General features: G+C 40.3%; 1 protein-coding gene across 1 annotated transcript in view; it reads left to right on the top strand.

Moving 5' to 3' along the window:
- The window catches only part of si:ch211-253b8.5 (dysbindin), a 39,880-nt gene extending 22,400 nt beyond the window's left edge, over positions 1-17,480 (top strand). The window contains exons 2-4 of the mRNA XM_060910894.1: positions 11,771-11,920; positions 12,313-12,456; positions 16,301-17,480. Coding sequence (XP_060766877.1) covers positions 11,771-11,920; positions 12,313-12,456; positions 16,301-16,563 — 557 coding nt within the window. The 3' untranslated portion in view covers positions 16,564-17,480. The remainder of the gene's footprint in view (positions 1-11,770; positions 11,921-12,312; positions 12,457-16,300) is intronic.
- The last annotated feature ends 1,603 nt before the right edge of the window (positions 17,481-19,083 follow it).

The raw sequence follows: 19,083 nt of genomic DNA, 5'->3' as shown, positions 1-19,083 counted from the left end.
AGTAGCCGGGGGGAAAAGGGTGGCAAAAGCTTCCACAGACTCCCTAAAGTCGTGACTAACCAGGGAATTGCAGCACAGGAGAAAAGCAAGCAGAGGAGACGACAGTGGCTGGCTGCCATTAACCGATCAAATTTAGGACAACTGGACTGTTTCCGGATTTGTTCTGATCACTTTGTGACAGGTAGGTTAATATTGTCTTGAATTTCATAGTTACTAAAATAAATGTGATACAAACTATTATCTTTTCTATGTACTTTCAGCAATGATTAATGGATATATTTGTCACATTAGGTAGCTTATGTCTACTGCAGTGCATTGTTGCATCAAATGGCATTTAAGATCTAGGCCTAGTAATGTTTGTGTACACATGCTTTAGTTCACAAAATGGACTTGGGTGAAACACTAGATAGTTCACAAGATCGATGTATGTCACATGCGGCAACAAGCTGGGGTCAGCTTTCCATTCCTTCTCACTAACAGTGTATGGATCTACAGTGGTGCTTGAAAGTTTGTGAACCCTTTAGAATTTTCTATATTTCTGCATAAATATGACCTAAAACAACATCAGATTTTCGCACAAGTCCTAAAAGTAGATAAAGAGAACCCAGTTAAACAAATGAGACAAAAATATTATACTTGGTCATTTATTTAACCCTTTGGTGACTGACCCCTTGAACATGGTTCCTCCAGGAACGATGACGTTTCAGTCGTCAAGACAACGGAAAAACTAAAATACAAGAGCATTTTGTTTTGTGCACAAGAGCATTGTGACGTATCTTTCTGTTTTTGTATTTTAGTTCTTCTGTTGTCTTGACAACTGAAAAGTCATAGTTCCTGGAGGAACCATTTTCAAGGGGTCAGTCACCAAAGGGGTTAATGAGGAAAATTATCCAATATTACATATCTGTGAGTGGCAAAAGTATGTGAACCTCTCGGATTAGCAGTTAATTTGAAGGTGAAATTAGAGTCAGGTGTTTTCAATCAATGGGATGACAATCAGGTGTGAGTGGGCACCCTGTTTTATTTAAAGAACAGGGATCTATCAAAGTCTGATCTTCACAACACATGTTTGTGGAAGTGTATCATGGCACGAACAAAGGAGATTTCTGAGGACCTCAGAAAAAGCGTCATTGATGCTCATCAGGCTGGAAAAGGTTAGAAAACCATCTCTAAAGAGTTTGGACTCCACCAATCCACAGTCAGACAGATTGTGTACAAATGGAGGAAATTCAAGACCATTGTTACCCTCCCCAGGAATGGTCGACCAACAAAGATCACTCCAAGAGCAAGGCGTGTAATAGTCGGCAAGGTCACAAAAGACCCCAGGGTAACTTCTAAGCAACTGAAGGCCTCTCTCACATTAGCTAATGTTAATGATTATGAGTCCACCATCAGGAGAACACTGAACAACAATGGTGTGCTTGGCAGGTTTGCAAGGAGAAAGCCACTGCTCTCCAAAAAGAACATTGCTGCTTGTCTGCAGTTTGCTAACGATCACGTGAACAAGCCAGAAGGCTATTGGAAAAATGTTTTGTGGATGGATGAGACCAAAATAGAACTTTTTGGTTTAAATGAGAAGTGTTATGTTTGGAGAAAGGAAAACACTGCATTCCAGCATAAGGACCTTATCCCATCTGTGAAACATGGTGGTGGTAGTATCATGGTTTGGGCCTGTTTTGCTGCATCTGGGCCAGGACGGCTTGCCATCATTGATGGAACAATGAATTCTGAATTATACCAGCAAATTCTAAAGGAAAATGTCAGGACATCTGTCCATGAACTGAATCTCAAAAGAAGGTGGGTCATGCAGCAAGACAACGACCCAAAGCACACAAGTCGTTCTACCAAAGAATGGTTAAAGAAGAATAAAGTAAATGTTTTGGAATGGCCAAGTCAAAGTCCTGACCTTAATCCGATCGAAATGTTGTGGAAGGACCTGAAGCAAGCAGTTCATGTGACGAAACCCACCAACATCCCAGAGTTGAAGCTGTTCTGTATGAAGGAACGGGCTAAAATTCCTCCAAGCCGGTGTGCAGGACTGATCAACAGTTACCGCAAACGTTTAGTTGCAGTTATTGCTGCACAAGGGGGTCACACCAGATACTGAAAGCAAAAGTTCACATACTTTTGCCACTCACAGATATGTAATATTGGATCATTTTCCTCATTAAATAAATGACCAAGTATAATATTTTTGTCTCATTTGTTTAACTGCTTTCTCTTTATCTACTTTTAAGACTTATGTGAAAATTTGATGATGTTTTAGGTCATATTTATGCAGAAATATAGAACATTCTAAAGGGTTCACAAACTTTCAAGCACCACTGTACATTCCCAATGAAACGTACCTTCTCAGCATAACGCTCCCGTGCCTGCTTATCCAAACTTTCACAGTAGTGCTCCATCACTTCAGATGTCTAAATTCTTAAAAAATCCAAGCTTCTAAGCCCTCTAACGCGGAAACGAATCGGTGAATGTGTACTCTATGATGTGTACTCTATGAGCACTCTGGAGCGAGTGACTTCCAAGATGGCCACGCAGACCGCAGTGTTACTATTTTTATCATCATCTCGGAGCACTCTATAGCCCATGTAGCTGGCTAGCGGTAAAGTAAAAAAAAAAAACGCCCCATAACCGATGCCAAGTGGTGCACAAATATTTCTGCACGCGCATCAGTCTGGATCCGTCCCTGGTATATAATCAGTGTCTTACTAAAAGAAAATACAGGTAACAAAGAAAACACCAACATTAAAGAACAATCACCGACAGAGCATTCAATTGAGCTTCAGGTACGGTCGACTATACTCCAGATAAGAGAATTACTCAGAATGTTTTGCATGAAACTCACTCGTTTTAAATTTCCAAAGTTTTATTTCATGGTAGTTTCATTTATGCACTTGGAACGTGAATTGACCAGAAAGAGGGATATTGCTGTGCAAACAGATGAACCAGTCAGTGTTGAAGTCCAGACAGAGACAGTCAGGGCCGTTGACAGCTTTGGCTGGGCCCGGGACAAAATAATCTGAGTGGGCCCCCCCCCAAATAATCTGAGTGCCCCCCCCACACACACACACACATACGCGCGCACGCACATCGCCACACAGCAACCACCCACACCCAACCCCTCTTTTCACAGTCTCCATTCACTCCAACCCTTAAATAACAGGTATTCCAAGCCCATTATAACAGTCAACCATTTTATTTCAACATTTCAACATATTTACAGTTTGAACATTTCCTTAGTCTGCAACTATTCAGGTGCGAAATGCAATGCGCCGGACTTTTGCTGTGGCAAAGTCGTCAATAAGGTCATTGAAATCCAGCTTCTTTGCAAGTTTGCGCTCTATAGAGAGCCCATTGAGCCCATTGAGCCTCTCCTGTGACATGTTTGAGCGCAGGTAGTTGATAAACCAAAATGATTGTTTACGGGATGGAACTGGGCCTCAATGAGAACGGAGTTATGGCTTTCCCAAAATCTGAACATAGAAACATCACCACTAGTGATGTGTACAGTGAGTTTTTCAGTGTATTTTTTGGTCTTGTTTTTCATAAACGTCCTTTCCGTACTCGATTTAGAATGTTACAAAAAAAATTGACACCCTCCCAACCACGTAACATTAGCCTATCTGACCTGGGGGCTGACACGTTTATTACGGATAAACCAAAAGGATTACAACGTTCCCTGGATATAGAACTGGACCGAGAAGATTTCAAAATCTTAACGTGTAAGCAACAACAATAAAACAGAGGTTGTTTTATTCATTTAGGGCTTATTAGGCTACTTTCATTAATTGCGCTTTTCATACAGGCCTATCATTTTTCACTTGAGCAAGGGAATTGTTTGAAGAGTATCCAGTCTAAGCGAAAGTTTAATGTTTTGCAACAGACTAACCTCAAAACACCCCATTTATAGCCCATTCGTTACATTAAACTCTATCTAGCTGGCAATTTCACATGCCGTCGTATCTACACGGGATGATTTCCAACAAAATAAGGTTTAATTAACAAGAGGCAGCGTTCCACGGGCTTTCAGCTAACCGGAGTCCAGCTCAGCGCAGCTCAGCAAGCGTGCCTAAAACATTTGGATATGATTGCGGGCCAATGTGCTATTCTTTGCTTCATTGAGATATATGCAACACAGTGTTATTAAACCGATATGTTTATGAAATAATTCAATGCCCTGTGCATTTCAGTGTTCACTCAGTGTACCCTGCTATCCCCTACTTGATAATTATGAATGGCGCGTCGCGCGTGCTGGGGTTACATTACGGGGCTGGAAAAAAGTTATCTGTGTCTTACCTGGCTCAGCTGCCCCACTGCATCATCTGAATCTTTTCTAAAATATCTATGCAGTGAGCCCCTGAGGCTCTTGGCTTCTTCATCTCTTTTTCTCTTTTCTTTTCTTTGCTCCTGACTTGTGCATGTTGGCAAACGGGCTCGCACGCTTATTGTCGAAGCGTTATGATGGAATAGTGCCGTGTTATTTGGCGCCTTAATCAAAGACCAAACCATTTCTGCATTAGGGGTGGTAGGTGGGTTCTTGAATCTATTTTCGAAGACAATAAAGGCAAAAGAACCAGAAATCATTCATTGAATGCAAATGTAGCACATTTTTCTCCCCCAAATCAACACATTTTGAAATGAAACAGAATGATTAATGGCATCTTCATGAGGGACCAGTTCTGGGCCCCCCCTCATGCCTGGGCCCGGGACAAAATACCCGGTTGTCCCCCCCTGTCGACGGCCCTGGAGACAGTTGTCTTTGAAGACAAGATTATCCAGTGTTCTTTGTTGGGAGATGAAAGCATCTTATTAGATGATTCGTTGAAACTCTACTAGCAAAACCACGATGTAAGCAGAGGATATAAACAGCCGAGTTGCCCCAAGCTTCCACTACGCCACGTCAGTGCACGCGTCACTTCCGCAGGAGGCCCATCTGTTATTTTAATAAAAGTGCATTTTTCTAGAACACTATTTGGTCTCCGAAAATGAATGTTTGACTGTTGAAATCTGTGAATACTTAACATAAGTTTAAGAGTAAATCCACTGAAGGATCCCTTTAACTCCTTTCAATATGAACGTCAATCTAGGATCATTTACACTCGCCATATTCTATGGGCGAGTGAACACAATTCTAAAGAAATAATAGCTGGATTACTCAGAAAAGCTTACTAAATGTGGGTCTTGAGGACTGAATGGGTGGTGTTTTTGTTTTGTTTTTTTGTATACTAACACAATGATCAATAAATGTGTGTTCAGTTTCTTAGATTTTTCTTTCTATAATTGGTAAAAATGGTGTATGCTAAGACTATGGGCGGTGTAGTGGTTAGCACTGTCGTACAAGTGGTTAGCACTTCTCGCAGCGAGAAGGTTCTGGGTTCAAACCTCATGGCCGACATGGACTTTGCATGTTCTCCCCGTGTCTGTGTGGGTTTCCTCGGGCGCTCCGGTTTCCCCCACAGTTCAAAGACATGTAGATTAGGTAAAATACCCAGCCACTAAGGTTGCACAAGACAGTGCATACTTGGTGCCGGTCCCAAACCCGGATAGATTGTGTCAGGAAGGGCATCTGATGTAAAACCTACTGTATGCCAAATCAGATATGCAGAAGAGATCCACTGTGGCGACCCCTAACAGGAGCAGCTGAAAGAAGAAGAGGAGGTATATGCTAAGGCTAGGCTTAAAAAAATATTAGGTATGCATCAATACCATTTTTAAGTTCAGACCGAGTACAAGTGAAAAATTTTTGCTACTAGTCATGACCATTACTTGATACAGGTTCTACAGAAACAAATAGCTTACTTAGGGACATGATCAAACATTTTATTTAGTTCTGTTTATGCTGATTGCTACCATCTACTGATAGAAATTAACTCTACGTGTTCTAGGTTTAAGATTTTATGGCATTTAAACAGTATCTGTCATAGATGGAGTACTGACCCGAGTGTGCAGACCAATATCAGTGAGTGTGGTCTTTAAAAAGGAGCACACGAGACCACACTGCAAAACAGTTACATCTTAGCAAGTGAAAATACCTTATATATTGTGAAAATGTGGCTAGAAAATTACAAAATGTACTAATTTAGATTATTAAGCCTGTTTCTAGCCATTTCTTTTATTAATTTCAAACCTGAAATTGATTCATTCTATTGGCAGACAATTTTTTTGAGAAAGAAGCCAAATGATCTGCCAATAGAATAAGAAAAATTTCATCCAGAGATCGTGAATTTGAATCCTGATAATGCTACAGTCATCGGAGAACAAGAACCCAAGAGAGCAAAATTGGCCGTACTTTCAGGTAGGGAGTCTGTGTCAATTAGAGATACTAGCCAATCATGGGCATCTGTGAGCTCATGTATGTAAAGGTGGGCGGATAGCGCTTTCCTCCAAATGTGTTACACTGCCCCTGGTGTTGCATGACCTACGGTTTGAAAAGATGCAATCGACTGGCTTCATGTTCCTTGAAGGAAGACCATATGAGTGTGTGTAGTGCAGAAAACTCTACTATGGTCGTTTGTCCAGTTTATTTCCTCTGAACTGTGTATAGCATCAGATTGGTGTGCTAACGGAGTAGGCTAACTTGCTGATTTGCAGAATAAAGTGATAAAGTTCCATCAGCTCTCATATACAGTATTGTGCAAAAGTCTTCGGCACCCTATTTTTTCATATAAACTTTATGTATTTCTATTTCATGACTTCGACATTATAAAAACATTTTAGAATTCCAAACGCTCGTTTTCCAGCACAAAATTAAATGTTACAGGGGAAAAAAGTTTGTATCTGAGCAGCATATTACATAAGAGAGTACTTTTCAGATGAAAAAAGAAAACATAATGAAGGGTTTTGGTGCAAAATGAAGAAGCGAGTGTGACAAAGTGTCCAGAAGAACTGTGGCTGGTTCTGTAAGATGCTCAGTAAAACCTACAGCTCATTTCCTTATCAAACTGCACTCACTGTACCTCAGACTTTTTTTTTTTAAAAAGCAAAGGGTCGTCTCACACCAAATATTGACTGTTTCATTTATTATGGCTTACTGATTACTGTTTATAGTATTTTTTTTTAATGTCGAGACATTTCATTTCATTATTTTTAAGCCATTTCTGGTCTACAGCATTTCTTTACATGTGCCTAAGACTTTTGTACAGCGCTGTATAAATGGAGTGTTTGGTTCCATAAAATGAAATCTGAACTTTAATATTAGCTATATGCTCATGTACTGTATGTGTTTATGTTGATATATATTTTTAAAATATGTTGTTCATGGGCGGCACGGTGGTGTAGTGGTTAGCGCTGTCGCCTCACAGCAAGAAGGTCCTGGGTTCGAGCCCCGGGGCCGGGGCCCGGGTCAAGGGCCTTTCTGTGCGGAGTTTGCATGTTCTCCCCGTGTCCACGTGGGTTTCCTCCGGGTGCTCCGGTTTCCCCCACAGTCCAAAGACATGCAGGTTAGGTTAATTGGTGACTCTAAATTGACCGTAGGTGTGAATGTGAGTGTGAATGGTTGTCTGTGTCTATGTGTCAGCCCTGTGATGACCTGGCGACTTGTCCAGGGTGTACCCCGCCTTTCGCCCGTAGTCAGCTGGGATAGGCTCCAGCTTGCCTGCGACCCTGTAGAAGGATAAAGCGGCTAGAGATAATGAGATGAGATGAGATGTTGTTCATGTTAGATAATTGCCTCCTAGGGAAGTCTGGGCTGCTCTGCTTAGGCTGCTACCCCCGTGATATGGATAAGCGGTAGAAGATGGATGGATGGATGTTAGATAATTGCCTCCTAGTCAAGTTTTGCTTATGATATTTATAGTTATGTTGACTTGATATCTTGGGCATCAGGCAGTGGTGTATCTAGTAACTATCACTTGAGCTAATAAAGTCTAGGCATGATGTTTAAGACACTGATGGGGATTACTCTGAAGGGAAATGGCATGAAAAGATGATGAGGGCGTGTTATAAACAGCACTGGAATGCAACATTAGCTCCACACACAGACACGGTTTGATAGCCAGCGAGTGAGTCACAGTGACATCTTCGTCCGCTGGCTGACTCGCCGTCCTCACACACCACAGGGTCACTGACTGTTCCTGATCTGCTGCAGAGAGCCCACACTCTGTTGCCAAATGTGACAAGTCATATTTTTTCAGGAAACTGAAACAAAAAGCCAGGATGTCTGCATCATTAGTCATCACATTTTCAGTATCACTGAGCAACCGACTGAAAAAATACACAGGCTTTTTTCTTTTGGCAGATGAAGGAAAGGAATTCCCCGAATTTACACTTATTTTCCAAGTTAACACTTTTGAGTGAAAATAATTGGACTGAATCAGATTTAGTTTGATGTGGAGCTTGAAAACGTTTTCACATCATATTGCCCATCAGACATAAACAGTGTAATTGCATTGCTGAAAAGCCATGCGAACTGTCTAAGAAGGAAAAAAATGTTGCTAATCATGTTGCTATGAAGGCTCACAGAAATGAAATTAAACAGATAAGCCTCAGCAATCCAAAATATCATAAATCAAATCCATAAATAAATTCCTTTGGTTATTATGTTTTATTCTATCCACATTCACTGGATATGAATGAACAATGGCGCATTCTGATTGGCTACTCTACTACTAGGATATCGGCTCATGTACTGAGTAGAGAAAAACAAAATGGCGGAGCGTATTGCTGAACCAACTGAGGACGAAATAAAAACTCTACTTGAAAGCAAAACCCCCCGAAAATACAAAAAAAGCACAACAAAATATGGAATAAAAGTATTTGATGGTAAGAACATACCTTTTTCTTTTTTTTCAAGAATTATTATTATCGCATTTTTCACAAATTGTTAGTTATTTTGCCGGTTTGTTTACATTCTAAGTGGAAATTATTTTGTTGGATGTTTTGTATTTTTATTTATCGAATTTGCAAAAAAAAAAAAACAAGCTGTTTTTCAAAATCCAGTGAATGTGGATAGAATAAAACAGTTATTTCACTCAGTCTCGTCGTACATGGCTTATAGACAGCTCAGTGCTATGTGCCTCATCCGCGATCAGCTCATGTACGATTCAATTTCGTGGAATAACTTAAATATTTTGACTTAAATAATTAAATGAATGTGAAAATCTGAATCAGTTCTAATAAACACAAGCCAATTTGCTAGCACTTATCTCGCAGAAAATAGCAAAAACTGCACTATGAATGAGTGGACAGCAGGGATTTCAGGGACATGAGGGACTTTGTTTTGTGTGCTTTAGTATTTGCTGTGGTAATGAGTGTGGAAGCCATGTGAACGGTCAGCTTTCCCAGCACAGGTTACTCTTTATATTCTTCCTAATGTGACCGAGGCTTAGAACCCCAATCCAATTAGCCCAATCTTGGCCTGTACGCTCTAATTACAGCTTAATCCCAGAATGCTGTTTTTGTGCGGTTCGATGTATTGACCGGCTGTGAAAGGAAAAGCATTGCTGTAACATTTTAAAGCAACGGATCTCATGGAGTGCCACCACTGTGCTGCACATTTCAACATTTTTAATGCTCTAACACACCAGTACCTTTTTAGAAAGGGCTTGTTAATTAGATGATTTGTTGAATCAGTTTTATTAAAAACAATAAATACACAGGGGGCACAGCTTTACAAGCCCACCACCACCACCAAAAAAAATGTGGAAAAATAAAGGAGTTGTGAAAAGAAATCATGAAAATTTTGTGATAAAGGAATCATGAAAAATTAACACGCGGAAATAAAAGAATCATGTGAAAAGTTAAAGCATGAAAATAAATTAATTATATTTAAAAATAAGCACGTGGGGGGGAATCATTTGAAAAATGAACATGTGGAAACTAAAGAAACATGAAAAATTAACGAGTGAAAATAAAGGAATCATTTGGAAGATGAACACGAAGACAAAGGATTCTTTTGAAAAGTGAACAAGTGAAAATAAAGGAATCATTTGAAAAGTAAACAAGTGAAAAAGGAATCATTTGAAGGTGAACAAGTGAAAATAAAGGAATCATTTGAAAAGTAAACAAGTGAAAAAGGAATCATTTGAAGGTGAACAAGTGAAAATAAAGGAATCATTTGGGAAATGAACACGTGAAGATAAAGGAATCATTTGAAAGTGAACGAGTGAAAATAAAGGAATCATTTGGGAAATGAACAAGTGAAGATAAAGGAATCATTTAGGAAATGAACATGTGAAGATAAGGGAATTATTTGGGAAATGAACAAGTGAAGATAAAGGAATCATTTAGGAAATGAACAAGTGAAGATAAAGGAATAATTTAGGAAATGAACACGTGAAGATAAAGGAATCATTTGAAAGTGAACGAGTGAAAATAAAGGAATCATTTGGGAAATGAACAAGTCAAGATAAAGGCATGATTTGGGAAATGAACAAGTGAAAATAAAGGAATCATTTCGAAAATAAACAAGTCAAGATAAAGGAATAATTTGAAACGTGAACAAGTGAAAATAAAGGAATCATTTAGGAAATGAACACGTGAAGATAAAGGAATCATTTGGAAAATGAACAAATGAAAACAAAGGAATCATTTTAGAAATAAACAAGTCAAGATAAAGGAATCATTTGGGAAATGAACAAGTGAAGATGAAGGAATCATTTGGGAAATGAACAAGTGAAGATGAAGGAATCATTTGGGAAATGAACAAGTGAAGATGAAGGAATCATTTGGGAAATGAACAAGTGAAAATAAAGGAATCATTTGGGAAATAAGTCAAGCTAAAGGAATCATTTGAAAATTAACACGTGAAGATAAAGGAATCATTTCCAAAAAAAAGTGAAAATGGAGTAATTATTTGAAAAGTGAAGATAAATGAGTGATGTTAAACCAGTCACTAAACTAATCATTGTGTAGAACATGACATGTGAAGTGTCTAAAAACAGTTTTCTGTAAGGTTGCTTCTGTTTCTGTTGTGCATATCTAATGTGGTTATAATTACAGATGAGTCATTTGCTCTGATTCCTGTGTGTGTGTGTGTGTGTGTCCCTCCATAAATAGCCGAGTGGCCGAGGTCTCGTGTTCAAGCAGAGGGTCAGGCTACTCATCTGACTAATGGATGGTGCAGAGACAAAACAAAAGGCCACTACTTCAGTAGTGAAACGTGTTCTCATATCATGCTGATTAAGAAGGACAATGACACAGGCACATACCCATGCACACTAAAGCACACACGTGTCTTGTTTACAGTATGTCCTACTTTCCTATTCTTCTTAAGAGCATTAACCCATTGGCTGTGGGGTGTAGACAGAAGTGACATAGACTTACAAAAACAGTCCCAGGTTCATAACGCACACCTAGTTGGAGATTTCCTCATCTCATTTTTCCTTCCTTTCACGGCTCTCCTCTTTAGGCTATTACCGTGCTCCTGATGTGGGGAGTAAATGTGATTGCACTTCCAGCTCAATCAGATTAACAGCCATAGAATTGACAGATGCCGTGACTGAACTGCCTCGCCTTGACAGATTTATAGTAATATGAGATGACGGAGGACGTTGTGCGTGTTTGCTACTTACGGATCTACCTACAGATACAAAGCCAGATCTATTCATGTTAACAGGAATTACATTTTTTGAAATAAAAGTGGGCCCTTGTACAAATTCTGGCACCAACAATGATGGAGCAATGGCTGACTGTTGCTCCCTGGTGGTGGTTTATGTATTTACTATTCATGCAATCCAGGCTGCAACCTGAAACCTCTCAAGAAGCAATCACTAGGGGCTTCCTAATTAGTCTGGAAAATCTCTGCTTGTGTGTGTTTTTTGTTTCCTAGCTGAAACGGAGAACGCACTGAGGCTTCCGGACATGGATGCGGCCCAGCAGCTGAAGCTCCGAGAAAGACAGCGCTTCTTTGAGGAAGCATTCCAGCATGACGTGGATGTTTACTTCTCCTCAGCACACTTGCAGATAGATTACAAGAGGGGTGAGTAAAGCACAGATACTTGGAATAAGTATTAACACATTTGGTTCTGTTAATAATTCTATTTATGATATTCAAGCCGCGTGGGTTTCCTCCGGGTGCTCCGGTTTCCCCCACAGTCCAAAGACATGCAGGTTAGGTTAACTGGTGACTCTAAATTGAGCGTAGGTGTGAATGCGAGTGTGAATGGTTGTCTGTGTCTATGTGTCAGCCCTGTGATGACTTGGCGACTTGTCCAGGGTGTACCCCACCTTTCGCCCATAGTCAGCTGGGATAGGCTCCAGCTCGCCTGCGACCCTGTAGAACAGGATAAAGCGGCTACAGATAATGAGATGAGATGATATTCAAGACACGTGGGTTGTTGTTTTTTTCTTTTTCTTCTCCATGCTCTGTAGCTCCCATGAGCAGCATCTCATCCATGGAGGTCAATGTGGACATGCTGGAGCAAATGGACCTTTTGGACATCTCCGATCAGGAGGCCCTGGATGTGTTTCTCGCTTCAACTGAGGAGGATGACTCATGTTCATGTCCACTAGAAGGTAGCAATGGATAGCTTACATTTTTATTTCATGTCCATCATTGAACAAATACTTGTTTTTGAATTTCGGTTTCTTTTACCATTTGATATTTTTCTTAACCTGTATGGACAAACCGGGGAAAACTTCCTTTGTGTATTCACCTTCAGTAAGCGCTTTATCCAAGTCTTGGTCACAGTGTTATGCCGGGATCAGACTACACAAATTCAGCCTGATTTTTACGCGAATTTGTCGTGGCTGACAGATTTCCGGTGTCAGGCCTGAACATGAACGTCGAGAATCACAATCAGGCCTTGTAGTGCAACATAATCAAAAAACACCAATGTGGAAACTGGGATGCCCCATGACAACGTGACAAAAAAAATCTAGCACGTCCAGATTTTGTGTATTTTCTCGCCTAGTTTGACATCTTTTGCAGTCATGATTGCCAATTTCTTGACCTTCTTCCCTGATGACACGTGAGGATGTGAACAATAATTGGTCAGGGTCAAACTTGCAGTGTTCCCGGCCTCCTCACCAAGACACGGCAAGAATTTATAGCACTATGATTGCCTCATCTGACATGTTGACCATAGTGAAAGATAAAAATATCATGTAGTCTGATCCCGGCATTGTGCACCTGTTTTCCAACTCTCACATGTATAATCAGATACATATATTACACTGTTATGGGTGTATTCTCATTGTTATTACAGAAACATTAGAAAGCAATATTTAGTGTGCTTCCTTTTAAATGTGGACGGTTGTATAATTTCTAATAACCGAGGTCGCGTTGTTATTATTATACCGTATAGACCATTACACTTTCATCACATTTTGTCCATTTCAGTGTGACGTGAGTACTACTTTAAGCCTGACCTCATGTTTAAAAACAAAAAATTGAAGCCTAATACTGTTTAAAGCAGCAAAGCATCATCATAAACCGAAACTGAATTTCAAATCATTAATGAAATACAATTCTAATATGAAAACTAATTTAAAAAATTTAAAAAGCTAACCATAAAAATGTCTAGGGCAGGATTAGGGTCAGTGTGACTGTATGGGTTTCCTCTGGTTTCCTCCAATCTCCCAAAAACATGCTGGTAGGTGAATTGGGGACTCTGCGTATGAATGTGTGTCAGAGGCGACTGCTCTGAGACTACAAGGGAAGCCCAGCTTCCTGTAAAATGTCATGAAAAAGTTTGTCTGTTAGCTACATAGTGAAAATACGTATTTTTCTTATTCCAAATCGATATTTTGTGCTAGAAAGTGCTCAGCTTTGTGGCTAGTTCAGTTCAGCGGTTATTTCTCGCTGGCCGTCATAATCTGATAGCGTGTGTCGTGTCGTGTCCCCCAAATCTCTTTTGAACTGACAATGTTTTAAAATTATACCGTACGTCACGTCGGAGGGATTCAAGCTCAGTCCATGTGGTGTGTTGGCAAGTGAAGTCGTGAGACTATCGTTCTTTTCCTACTGATATACAGTTCCTTTTCCATTTGTGTATACTGTAAATAAAATTGTAAATGTAGAGTTTGTGAGTGGCGGCACGGTGGTGTAGTGGTTAGCGCTGTCGCCTCACAGCAAGAAGGTCTGGGTTCGAGCCCCGTGGCCGGCGAGGGCCTTTCTGTGCGGAGTTTGCATGTTCTCCCCGTGTCCGCGTGGGTTTCCTCCGGGTGCTCCGGTTTCCCCCACAGTCCAAAGACATGCAGGTTAGGTTAACTGGTGACTCTAAATTGACCATAGGTGTGAATGTGAGTGTGAATGGTTGTCTGTGTCTACACTCTCAGAAAAAAAGGTACAGATCCATACCTTAAAAGGTACAAACTCTTGTCTCTGTGGCAGTACCTTTAGAGGGTACAGAGCTGTACCTTTCAAAAGGGGTACATATTTGTACCTTCATGCTTTGTACCTATAAGTGCCTCATCTGTACCTTCAAGATCAAGTTTGTACCTTTAGTGGATGGTACAAATGCTGTACCTTTAACAATGGTACAAATCTGTACCACAATGGTACCACCACAGAAACAAGTTAATTTGTACCTTTAAGGTACATGATCACTTCTTTGACGGGGGCTTCTGAACGGAAAGGTTTCTGAAAGGTTTTCAAGGAACCACCTAATTCAGTAGAACTAGCCATAATCAGAACAACAGTATGGTAACTCACCTGTAAATTTCCCTCTGTCGTCGTCTGTTATTTCCAGGCCCGCTTTTGCTAAGAAGTCCAAAAGCTCTTCGGTGGAGAGGGCGGACAAAGTCGCCATCCTTCAGGCGACCACGCGAGTAGTAGTAGAATTTTGTCTTGCGCTAGCATCTAGAGCAGGACCGTTAGTTGCTTTTTGGACTCCTCCCCCTAGCAGCTCAAAGTACCATGCCCTAAGGTACAAACACGTACCTTCTCCAATTTTGTACCTTGAAAGGTACAGTGTCGTACCACAAAGGTCCAGTTTTGTACCATTTAAGGTACATCAAACTGAAAGGTACATTTGTGTACCTTAATGTGTCATATTTGTACCACTGTGTACCTTTATTTCTGAGAGTGATATGTGTCAGCTCTGTGATGACCTGGCGACTTGTCCAGGGTGTACCCCGCCTTTTGCCCGTAGTCAGCTGGGATAGGCTCCAGCTTGCCTGCGACCCTGTAGAAGGATAAAGCGGCTAGAGATAATGAGATGAGATGAGATGAGTTTGTGAGTTTGTTACTTGCTCTCGTTTCGGTTCAGTAAAGGCTGTTTACTTTAAGCCAGGCAACAGAGGGGAACTCTAGCCAGCTAGCTAGCTGTTAGCTGTGCGAAATGGCAAACGTTGCTAATATTGTTGACCTGATTTTGGAGAAAATATTTGATGCTTTTCCTTATGAGGAGAGGCTCAAAATTAAAGAACAAGGCAGATCGATTTAATTCAGAAGTCAGGGAGACACAATCGCTCATTTCAGCTGTCTTGGTGTGACAAAGTAAACTGATTAACTGGGAGTGTTTTGACCAAGAGAATGTACTGCTGGCCTTGTTTCTTAATGAGACTGTCCCAGGGATAGATTATTTGGTCAAAACTGGGTTTTGGAGATTTGACAAGGCACATGAAAGGCATGAGAAAAGCAAGGAACGCTGAAGTTCACGTGCACGCTTAAGTTTACTTGGCAGAGTCTGAGTTGAACATGGCAGAATTCACATATACAGTAAATAACAAATTGATAAATAATTGACTGACAAAAAAGTAATTTAAAAAAATGATTACGTAGCCGGCGGCACGGTGGTGCAGTGGTTAGCGCTGTCGCCTCACAGCAAGAAGGTCTTGGGTTCGAGCCCCGTGGCCGGCGAGGGCCTTTCTGTGTGGAGTTTGCATGTTCTCCCCGTGTCCGCGTGGGTTTCCTCCGGGTGCTCCGGTTTCCCCCCACAGTCCAAAGACATGCAGGTTAGGTTAACTGGTGACTCTAAATTGACCGTAGGTGTGAATGTGAGTGTGTGAGTGAGTCTGTGTCTATGTCAGCCCTGTGATGACCTGGCGACTTGTCCAGGGTGTACCCCGCCTTTCGCCCGTAGTCAGCTGGGATAGGCTCCAGCTTGCCTGCGACCCTGTAGAACAGGATAAAGCGGCTAGAGATAATGAGATGAGATTACGTAGACCTAAAACTGAGCTTCCCCTATTTCAAAGACCATCAACCGCCACTGATGTGTGTGTATATGATGCTCTGAGATGGACAAGTGTTCCAACCAAGGTGTATTCCTGTCTCTGGATCCACCACGACCCTGATCAGGATAACGCGCTTACTGACGATAAATGAATGAAGAAAATCTCTCACACTTTAAAAATTACAGGACCAGGATTGATGAATTTTACAACTAATGACTGTAACTGTGATTTTCTCCTCAAGGTCTCGGCAGCAGTAGCAACACTGATGTTACACTGAGGGAAGAAATCTCCATGAGAGTCCCAGACACCTGTGAGCTCAAATCACGGATATCCTCCACTTCCTCCACCGCCACCTCCGACAGCCAGGGGGAGGACGGAGCCGAAACCCCCGTGGTCCAGTCGGATGATGAGGATGATCATGATGATGATGATGATGATGGGCTTTTGATAAATGCTACACCTTCTGCCAGTGGTGTAGGAGAAGAATCAGAGCTGTCATTATGAACAGCGTCACCGGTTACTACTGATGAATCGTGTATCCCAATGTTTGTGTGCTTTTAAAGACTTTCTCTGGTAGGTTGCCTGGTTCTACGTACCAAAAACGTAAATGGATTCTAGTATACATCTATTTCTTCGTATATGATGAACCTGAACTGCTGCTGTAGATTAGTGCTTACAGACGTTTGCATGGTCCATCTTGCATTGCTTTTAATGGGTGAGTAGCAAAATCTCGTTTACGATTAATAAGGCAGGTATTAAACATGTACCTTTTATATACGTCACAGAAAACTTAGTCCTAAGCTGCCATATGAAATGTGCATCACAACTCTCACTCTTCATGCCTTTGTATTTTTTTTTCCTCATGCCTTTACTTACTCGATCTCAACAACACTTCATATTTTTCAAATATCAAAATAAAGGCAAATCCAACTTCTCGTGGAATATCGGTGTTTTGAATACGTATACTGCACGTTTACTCATAGTATGTGTTCACTCATGACCGTTAATGAAAGGCAGCATGGAATATAATTACAAAGACTAATTAAGTTCATGCTGTTTGCTGTGATGAACCACATCCACACATAGCTTGGTATAATTGCAATAATAATAATAATAATAATGCTGTTGTAATACATATTTACACCTCTTTGTACAGGAATATTTTCATCTCAGACTTGTTAGATGAATTGCTTTGGTCTAGGAAACTGTTAATTGTTAACCGTTTACCGACAGTACATTTGATTCATTCATCTTCAGGCACCGCTTCATCCTTGGTCATTAAGGTACACTACCATTCAAAAGTTTGGGGTCACTTTGAAATGTCCTTATTTTTGAAAGAAAAGCACTGTTCTTTTCAGTGAAGATCACTTTAAACTAATCAGAAATCCACTCTATACATTGCTAATGTGGTAAATGACTATTCTAGCTGCAAATGTCTGGTTTTTGGTGCAATATCTCCATAGGTGTATAGAGGCCCATTTCCAGCAACTCTCACTCCAGTGTTCTAATGGTACAATGTGTTTGCTCATTGCCTCAGAAGGCTAATGGATGATTAGAAAACCCTTGTACAATCATGTTAGCACAGCTGAAAACAGTTGAGCTCTTTAGAGAAGCTATAAAACTGACCTTCCTTTGAGCAGATTGAGTTTCTGGAGCATCACATTTGTGGGGTCGATTAAATGCTCAAAATGGCCAGAAAAATGTCTCGACTATATTTTCTATTCATTTTACGACTTATGGTGGGAAATAAAAGTGTGACTTTTCATGGAAAACACAAAATTGTCTGGGTGACCCCAAACTTTTGAACGGTAGTGCAAATGTGTTCACATGTTTTATTGTATGATCTAGTTAAATTAAGCTCTTAGGACATTGGATCAGGTCCCTTAATTGTATAAATCTAAACTCGCTTGATAATTCTTGATTAGGTCCAAAATTATATTATTGTTTACACTATAATGAAAAAAATAATCCTGACTTATACTCATGGCTTAATCACGTAGTGGTTCATATTTAAGACTAGCTCTCTGTCCGTGTCCTGTGTTAGCATTACAAGATACAAGGAACGCCAATATTTCCATTAATATTTTTATATAAGTGAACATGACCTCAAATAAATCCCTTAATAAATGACATTGCAACCAAAAGTGCGTTTTGTTAGTGACCAACTTGCTAAATGTAATATTTGTAATATTGTCTGTATGCAGTAATACCAAGCTGTCATATAATAATCTCACATTTTGCATTACATATTGGAGAATTTCTATCTTGAAGAACCCATTCTGGCTAAATGTTAAATCCGATTAAGTTGCAATACTTTCACGTAGCACTACTTTCAAGTACCACAACTAATATCATTTTTATTGTGCAGATTTATTAGTGCTACTGTATGTAGGCTATATGAAGTATTAATGTTTTATGAAGGGAATAAAACATGATGGAGTGTGCTGTCATCTGAAAATAATCAGTAATGAGTGTTGGTGTGCTGAGGGCCAACGTGAAAGAGTTACTGTTACCACTCTGAATATTTTTTTTCCCCCAATAACAGCACATCCCAGAGTGTATTATTCTCCTTACACTATGGTAATTTGTCAATGACTTATTTGTACAATTTTTTTATATATTAAAAAACAACACGTCACATTTCCAACACTTGCATTTAATGTTGTGGAACATCCATGAAACAAGTAAACATCCATTTACATACGTGGAGCGTCCACTGTACAACCCCAATTCCATAAATTTGGGACTCTGTGTAAAACGGAAATAAAAATAGAATGCGTTAACTTGCAAATCACGGAAATTCTATATTTTGTTGAAAATAGTACAAAGATAACGTATCAAATGCTGAAACTGAGAAATGTTATTCTCATCTCATCTCATTATCTGTAGCCGCTTTATCCTGTTCTACAGGGTCGCAGGCAAGCTGGAGCCTATCCCAGCTGACTACGGGCGACAGGCGGGGTACACGCTGGACAAGTCGCCAGGTCATCACAGGGCTGACACATAGACACAGACAACCATTCA

This window comes from Neoarius graeffei, chromosome 26 (assembly GCF_027579695.1).
Source record: "Neoarius graeffei isolate fNeoGra1 chromosome 26, fNeoGra1.pri, whole genome shotgun sequence".
NCBI lineage: Eukaryota > Metazoa > Chordata > Actinopteri > Siluriformes > Ariidae > Neoarius > Neoarius graeffei.
This window is presented reverse-complemented; position numbering and strand designations above follow the sequence as displayed.